Below are 9,009 nucleotides of genomic sequence, written 5' to 3'. Positions count from 1 at the left end.
AGTCGTGTGTTCAGTTTTACTTTTATTCTGTCACAGTGATAATGACATTACAGCGTATCACTACTATGTTTTCACTGCAGAGGTCTGAGGCGTCACAGACAGCCGAAGGTTCAACTGGAGGATCAGACAACACAGAACTGCTCAAGGTGAGATTCATCACTATACACTTCCCCTTTGCCCAGTTTCAAGAATGGAGGTCTATTGTGCAGTGGAATAAGATATATCAGGCTTTAACTAGACAGACAAAACTTGTTATTAGGATCATTGTTGGTCTCTGACAAAAATATAGAGATAAAGGGCACCGGAGGGGAAAACAGTCAGCACGACAATATGCACCCATGAGCTGACACAGAATGGCTGTAGCTAGCTAAAAACATTAGATATCAGCATGTCAGAGGATTATTTTAGCACCATATGTCGACCAGAGAGGAAAAGGTATATTGACGATATTGTCGGTCTATCTCAGTTTCCCTTCTTCTCTTACCTTACTGTTCTTGGAGAAATTATCCCACTAAATGGCCAGAAGTAAAATACTTTTATTTTTACAACTATTTGATCAAATCATCAGGTAAGATCATCATTTTAACAAAGACCAAAACCGGGCCTTGCTTGGTTACCTTCAACCTCTACAGTGAAAAATAAAATGCTTCCTACAAACTGAGTGTAGGAATCCCACAGTTTTTCCAGCTTTTTAGTTGGGTTCTTTACTCTGTTGGTAGTGCATCCCACCACACAGCAGCTTTTATGCATTTTTCTGTTTCCGTTCTGTTTGCTAGCAGATGGAAAATGACAAGGAGGCCCCTTCATGCAATACAAGTCAATGGAGAGCGATGAATTGTTTTCCCCTCCGGTGTGGGCGGAACTTAAATGCACTCTGTCTCTATAGAATACCATGAGACTTAACCTTAAACCTAACCTTAAAACTTCAATCCAAAGCTTTTTCTTACTTTTAGATCTTTATAAATTGCGTATATTTTTGCAAGTGTTGGCTGACTTTGTTTGTTGTTGCAGGAGTTGGAGGCTCTGAGGAGTCAGGTCCAGTCTCAGTCGGCAGAAATCAACCAGATGAAGACAGAGAGACAAGAGCTGCTGAGAAGAGCTGAAGCTGGGGTAAATATACTGCAAATATGACATTTTGTGCCAAATATATCACATTATTCTTAACAGAGGCTGAATTAACGAACCTTCCACTGGTTTCTCTCAGTCCTCGGCTGCAGTCCCCGGCAGTGACGGCTCATTAGACGCTGCCAAGATAGCAGAACTAGAGAGCAGACTCGCAGCACAGACGACTGAGACAGAGAGACTCAAGGTGTGTAGAATAATTGTTCAACAAAATGTCTGACTGTGATCTCTGAAGCATTCCATCACTTCACCCTGATTTACTCCCAATATGTATATATACACCAGTTGGCTCTGATCTCTTGGAAAGTATTAAAGTATAAAGTATTTGTATTTATGGATTACTCTATTCAACATCTATCTCCCTCTGTCTGTTATTGTCCCTTTCCCTTTTGTTTGTTGGTTCAGGAGGAGGGAAAGAGCTCGTCGCAGAGCCGAGCGGAGCTGGAGCAGCAGCTGGCTTCAGCCACCAGCACGGTGGCCATCCTGCAGACGGAGAAAGCAAAGCTGCAAACGGAGGTACAGGAGTCCAAGAAGGAGCAGGACGACCTGCTGATGCTGCTGGCAGACCAGGACCAGAAGATCAACAGCCTCAAACTGAGACTCAAAGACCTGGGAGAGACGGTAGACAAACTATCAGAATTACATTATTTTTTCTAAATAGTTTAAACGAAAGAAAGGCTTTACTGCTGTGAAACGTCACTCATCCAAGCTGCCAGTTCGATTGAATGACAAGAGTAGAAAAATATGTAATAACATTTGAAATTAGGTCTATTTTACTAAATGTTGGACCACAGGTGATGATTATTGTGCAGACAGTAGTCACAACTAGTTGGCGGCCCGTTGGTGCTGATAGTCTGGAAATAAAATCGCACAAATGTGGTAACGAAAACTGTTACAGAACATTTGCACGATAACGCCAAGACTAAAACTAAAAAAATAACTAAGCTCTAAAAACGTAAATTACGACTAAATCAACATATTTCTGACAATAAATGAAACCGCTGTAATAAAGCTGTAAAGCTAACTGAACTATTAAAAGAAAAGAAAAAACAAAATGAGACAAATATTTAACTAATTAAAAAGTAAAGGTGATGCTGTTGCTGCGAGGCTACCTTGCCCGTGTTACCCTGTCGCCCTGGACTCTACATCCACTATCTCATCAAAATAATGTGGGGTCATGAATAAGCAACGGCAGCTGCTTTTGATGGATGTTTTTTTTCTGTTTTGGCACCATCATGCACCCAAATTGGTGTCATTACAGGATCGCAGAGGTCGCCTAAAGCTTCTTCTATGTATGTCTCTGGAAAACTACATAGAGAACGGTGTTATGTGTATCTGTAGGTTGCAGAGGACCACAGCTGATTGGTTGATCCAGCGTTTATCAGGAGGTGGATTCAGAATGGAGATAGTATAAAGGAAACAACCTCTGTACTTACTCATTATTGTGTCATCTTCCCTGACTATCAGGACGAAAACATGTGTATGTTGGTGAAAATAGGCGTTGCAATGCAATGTGCTTCTAGTCTTTGTAGCTCCCAGTTTAACCAGTTAGCCGCGGTGGTAGTGCGCGTTAGCAGAGAGGTCGTGAATCGCTTTGTGTTCTGGCCACTCAGCTGTGTTTTGTGTGTTTTGCTTTAGTTAGAATGTGACACTTTCCTTGCAGGTGGACGATGAAGACGACCTCGACGCCAGGGACCAAACGGACGACGACGAGGAGGATGAAGAAGATGAGGACTAGAGAGGAAAGAGGGGAAAAAAAACACTAAAAGAAGCAAAAAGACGAGAGATGGGAATTTGTCTGCCAGCGGGCAAGAAAAGACATGAACACACGTAAGAAACTGAAGCATAGGACTAATATATTGAAGCAGTTTCTCTCTCCAGCTGCCATGCTATCTTCATTTGTCTTCACCTCCTTTCTCACATCACATGTACATGTTAGTTATTTGGACATTTTTTTTGTGTTCAAGATGTGGTTGTTCAGTGACAGCTAAAAAGATTTGTCAGTGCATTCATCTCTGCCATTTTTACCATCGAGTTTGTGATGGATTTTTACCAGTCTTGTGTTTATTGTAACGTACTGTCATATAGCGTAGGTTCATTTTCACACACAAGTTATCTGAGAGGAGGATTTAAAATGTAGCAACAAAAAAAAGCAACTATAAACAGATTTGATATTATCCTCGTTTTATCATAAATATGCTGGTGAGCTCTTCAGGCTTTTTTTTTTCCCATCCTGCTCTGCTGCCCTCACCAGATGCACCTGCAACATGTCACTGTGCTGCTCCCTGACTTTACCTTCACACCCCGATCATTTCCAGTTCAGCGTGTTACAGTATTTCAGCACTCACTGTTGTTCCATTTCACTCTGACGACACAACCTAACCGCTCTACAATATGCTGCAAAACACTGACAGAAAAGATGTAAAGACAAAAAAAGATATTTTTGCAACTTTTTGTCCAGTTCTGGCATCCAGCTTCTGTATGATATTGTGTAACTTATCAATTTATGAGCCACATTGAAATGAATAAAGAATCTATCAGTCTGTATGCCTGTATGGAGGAATAATTGTAGATAAATAAAATTTTACTAAATCCACAATGAGACTTTTGTCTTTTAAGGATTATTTATGTCTGAGTTGGTTAACGTTGGATACGTCAATACAAATAAATATATCATCGGCTCCTCACTACTTTAGATTTGCTTGGAAAGACCTCTGACATTTCTAGGACTTGTCAATACCAGAAATATACTTTTTTAATACCGCTGCTGATTATAAACATGTTTTTCTTTTTGTTCATATAAATGGTAAACAGACTGCACTTATACAGCACCTCTCTCTAGTCTTCCAAACACTCAAACAGTTGACTTCACATGTTACATTCACCCACATTCACACACATGGCAGGAGCATCAGGATCAGGTTCAGTATCTTGGTTAAGGACACTTCCACATGCAGCGGGAGGAGCCGGAGATCAAACCACCGACCTTCTGATTAGTGGACGCTCGACCTCCTGAGCCCCAGTCGCCTGTAATAAAATACAAACAAACTTTTGAAAACCGTAACATCTGTTTAACATGTTTACACAAACACATGTACATGAAGGAAATGTATGACCGAAGTATTCATAAAGTAAAAGTCTGATCAAGCAGTCAGTGCCATCTTGAAAGGGTTTTTTTTTTGGGCTGCTTTTTTATGACGTGATACACAAGATACGGCAGGAAACGAAGGATGAGAGCGATACAACAGAGGTCCACAGCTGGATACGAACTGGAGACGTTGTGCTTTATGGTCATCATAAACCCAGTCGTTTTCAGCGCACACTGACACAATAGACCTTTTTCACAGCAGCCATTTTGACATGAAATAGTAGGGTGAACACAGGTGTTACCAATGATAATGATTATGGTTGTGTTCCATTTAGTGTAGCAGGGCCTTTCCAGTCAGCCAACATGCACCATAGCAGCACCTTACTCTGTTGGACCTCATCACGTCAAAATGGCTGCTGTGAAAAAGGTCTATTTGGTCAGTTCTTGTAAAGAACTGTGTTTTGATACGCAGCCCTATTAGACATTACGATTATAGGTTGACAAAAAGACACGGATAAACCAACATTGACACTAAACGCCAGAAAAGATACAGCCAAACCCGACGAGGAGTTGTGTTCCTCTGCTCTGTCACAATATGGCGCTCTTTTATATTCAGCAATTTATCTGTCACCAAATCCTAAAAAGGAGGCCATCCAGGCAGGGGAGCCAGACCTTGTAAACATTTGGAGGTTAGCTCAAACCTAGGGGGGTCTGGGAGGATGCTCCCCAGGGAGATTTTTTCCCAATTATACAAGCTAAATGCACTATTTTTCAAGCCTTTAGAAATAATAGACCCAAAATATGTCCATTATTTTGGTAAAACATAGTTTCCTAGGGGGGAAAAAGATCCTGTATCGTATTTAGTATCTAATTGTCCAACTGTCTTCATCATTCTGAAACCTTAACACAACAAATGAGTGGAGTAGAGTTCACAGAATTTACCTTTATGACCTTCTTTATGTCCATAGACCATTAGTTAGTTAGTTAACTGAGTCACTGAGGTGACACGACTGAATAAACGACGACACACGGAAAAAAACAACAACCCCCCATGACAAAGTTAGAGTGGCCCTATAATAGATTGTGATATTTCCCCCAGTAACAGAAGTTTTGCTGTGGTCCAGTCAGAGAGACTGAAGGGACATCACACTAAGTTTAATTTATTTAAAAGCATAAAATATTAATATTCTGCTTTATATATGCTAATTTTCTTCCCCTTGCTGAGTATAATTTGTCATCTGGGTCCAGCCCTTCATTAATAGCTGAATAACTGAATAACTTACAGTTTCCTAAAACATAATGTTTTGGACACCATACAAACTAATAGTGACGTCCACAATATAACAGTGAGTCGTTGGATTATGTCCACAGTGCACGTATACGTCTACACTCACTTTCCAAATGTTACCTAAAGGGAGACCAGCAGCAACAATTTAAAATATTTAATTATATGAGCCTGACCTTTAAACCTGTTGATATTATTCTACAGATTTCAACCCAGTCGTGTTCACCAAATCAGTTTTTTTTTATGATAAATTATTTAGCAATGTTTAAAATGATGGCTGCAGATTGAGAAAGTGATTAAGATGACACAAACAGTTCAGGCTTCTCACTGGACACCTGGACAAAGCGCTTGGCAACATTATGAGTAGGTACTGATAAGACTAATAGTCTCATTTGCATACTTGCAGTTTCTAACTGAATTATCTCTTAAAGACACAAAGTTTCAGGCTCCGTTTGTCAGAAAAAGCTCCTCTGAGAATCGTGAAGGCTGCACGAACAAACCCCACGGCTGTGTTTATGAAGGTATTTGTGTTTGTTTTACACTCCGGATAGAATTCAGAAGCCAGACAACTTGTCCGAGCAGTTCAGCTATTTGACCACTGAGCCTCAGGGGCACGAGGAGACACATTTTTAAAAGTAAAACCACGCCTAAATGTACTGTAAGCAGCCTAAAGACTTCTCATGTAGAAAAACATCTTGTTTGCCATGTTTCCACACTGCCCTGCCCAGATGACGAGGCTCACCCCTGGGCCTGACAGGCCAGTGGCGGACTCAGCCTGTTTGAGCAGGGGCAGAAAAAAGGCCACCGTGGAAAGGAACCCTAGAGCTGTGGTTCCTAAGCTGGGGGTCGCCAAAGCTTCACAGGGAGTCGCAAGGCCTTCTTGATTTTAAGGGTTGTAAGAAAACTTTAAAAATATACACAGTAGGTCTCAACATTGCATTCATTTCTGTGAGGAAAACTAAATGAAATAGTTATTTCTTATGTTATTATTTAAGATATAAACAGGATATGGGCACGGTGAAGCCTTCACTCTCTAAAAGGGGCTCGTCCTGCATTAGAAAAGTTCAAACAGAACAATGAGAAGAAAACACTGAATCTGTATGATTGTTAATAATAAAAAATACTCTTGTGATGGCTGTGTTTCAACACCAGGGGGCAACAAACACCCTCAAATAAAGATGTGCACCAAACATCACTCACATAATGACATATTATATGTTTATATGTTCTTATTTAATGTTTAAATATTCTGACTGTTTACATTTAGGGTTCTAATAGTAAGTATTTAAGCAAAAACTTTGTTTAGCTTTGACTTTTTCTCACCTGGAGCTGAGAATCTACATTTGATTGTCTCGAAATGATCCCTCTATGAGTGAATGTGGTTTGTTTCTTCCACCATCAGTTAAGGCAGCTGTCCACACACACAAAGCCAACAACATATGGAATCCATGCAAAGTACTATGATATGTATCATGCAGTTACACCCGTTTCAGAGCCCTGAGGCAAAACCGATCTGTGAGGCTCTTCCAGTCCTTCCCGGATTTCACAGGTTTTTTTTTATGGGATTGTTGTGGCCTAAAAAGGCTCATTGATGGCAGCTTTTCTGAAAAGTGGTGATGCATGTTACAATGTTTTGAGGTACTTTTTTTTAAAATAAATTGTGGGAAAAAATGGAAACAACTGCAACTTTTCTGTATAATTCGTCAAATTAATCAAAGGCAACTTTTTTCCAGTGAGAATAAAATTGTTAGTAGTTTGGTGATGAATAATGATTTTTACATGGGGGGCTGCTTCGATTGATGAAACTCAAATTTGTGGAAAAGTTGTGATTATTGGACAGTATTATACCCAACAAATAGAGTTTACACACACAGTAAAGGCTACACATGACAGCTTCATTCAGAGTTTTTCCCCAAACATCTCACTAGCAAAGGCTAACTTTCTTTCAAATATTATAATGTTCCTTATCTGGGTAAAAATTACATATTTCTCAGAGCATTAAGAAAACTTTTAATATCTTTAATGTGTTTGATATTATTTAGGTAAAGGTAATCAATTAGAACTTTTGACTGTTTTTCTTCTTCCTGCACAAAGATTTTAATTGTTTTAATTAATTGTTTGATCTTAGGACGGCAAGGAACCTTTATTTATGTAGCACATAATTTCATTACAAAGAAAATCATTGTGCTTTATACTGAAGTGCACACAGCAACAAATGACATGAGACTAAAAGAAATAAAATATATAAGAACAAACAACACTGACAAACCACAAATGAACAGTTTAAAGATGTAAAAATAAACAAAACTCAATAAACAATGTATGTACTTTAGAGATTGTTTTGTTTTGGATTTAATCTTACTGGCATATAAATCACATTATATACATGATATTAATAAAACAATCAAATAAAACATGTGTAAATAACCTTAAACACATATTCATTTCCATTCATTTAAAGTGAAGTCACTTTAAACCTTTATAATGTAAAATAATGACAAATACAGAGAAGACACTTTAACATTGTTATTGTAAAAGTTTCCTCAAATCTCATGTTAGACACTGAATCTGACTATTTTTAAAGATAGTTATCCAAATCTATAAATATTGACACAAACGAAAAGTCTTTCATTCACATAAAACTATAACTGATAACCCGCAATAAAAACATATTTAATACACAAGGACTACCAACTGCGGCCCCTGGGGACCTCAAGAATAAACTACAGTAAGAAACAACAAAGATTTAACTTATTTCTTCTCAGAACATTTTTATGTAATATTTGTCATCTGGAAAATGTGTTAAACAAAAATAGGGACACAAAGAAATCAGCGTGACTGATTGACAGAGTGCCTCTAACCCCCCCAATAATGTGTGATACTGTAAACTGGGACCCCTGCAACATGAACTCCATCAATAGTTTAATCTGTTAACACGAAATAGGCTGAATGTGGTGCTTTGGTATGACCCCAATATATTAAGCACACATTAATTCAGATAGAGAAAAAAATTAAGAAATATTAGAATGATATAATAAAGGGTCTGCAGGCTGAAGGTTAAAAATACACAATATTTATAAGAAGAAGAAAAGAAGAAGAAGAAGAAGAAGAAGAAGAAGAAGAAGATATACTTTAATGATCCCCTAGGGGGAAATTGTTTTTTAAGTAGAGTTTATTAGATAGATTAAGTAGAGTTTATACATAGTTTTGTGAATCTAAAGGAACAAAATGTGAGTAAAAAACACATTATAGGACTGCCCCTGTGTAAAGTTCACACATATGTGGTTAAAACAACCAAAATGGATGCAAAAAAAATGAAAATAAATAAATAAATGAGTTTATATAAGAATTTTTATTTGGCCTCATTTCTGCAGGGGAGAAAAAGCTGATATGAAGGCGTTTAAATCGGTGTTTCTATGTCGGTTCAGTCAGCTTTTCAGCGGCACTTCATGCTATCTCTCACCCTTTAAACATACAGTATGCTTCAAATCAACCTGGATCGCCCCTCCCTCCT

General features: G+C 38.4%; 1 protein-coding gene across 7 annotated transcripts in view; it reads left to right on the top strand.

Annotated features, from left to right (window-relative positions):
* uso1 (USO1 vesicle transport factor) overlaps positions 1-3,548 on the top strand; it is a 19,975-nt gene extending 16,427 nt beyond the window's left edge. For all 7 annotated transcript variants that reach the window (XM_035660213.1, XM_035660211.1, XM_035660210.1 and 4 more), the window contains 5 exons: positions 81-146; positions 1,012-1,110; positions 1,205-1,309; positions 1,528-1,743; positions 2,786-3,548. In XM_035660213.1, the coding sequence (XP_035516106.1) occupies positions 81-146; positions 1,012-1,110; positions 1,205-1,309; positions 1,528-1,743; positions 2,786-2,860 (561 nt within the window). In that variant the 3' untranslated portion in view covers positions 2,861-3,548. The remainder of the gene's footprint in view (positions 1-80; positions 147-1,011; positions 1,111-1,204; positions 1,310-1,527; positions 1,744-2,785) is intronic.
* Positions 3,549-9,009: the final 5,461 nt, after the last annotated feature.

Source organism: Morone saxatilis, unplaced genomic scaffold, assembly GCF_004916995.1.
Source record: "Morone saxatilis isolate NCDOM2014 unplaced genomic scaffold, NCSU_SB_2.0 Contig17, whole genome shotgun sequence".
Lineage (NCBI taxonomy): Eukaryota > Metazoa > Chordata > Actinopteri > Moronidae > Morone > Morone saxatilis.
Note: the sequence above shows the minus strand (reverse complement) of the source record. Positions and strands in the feature narration are given on the sequence as shown.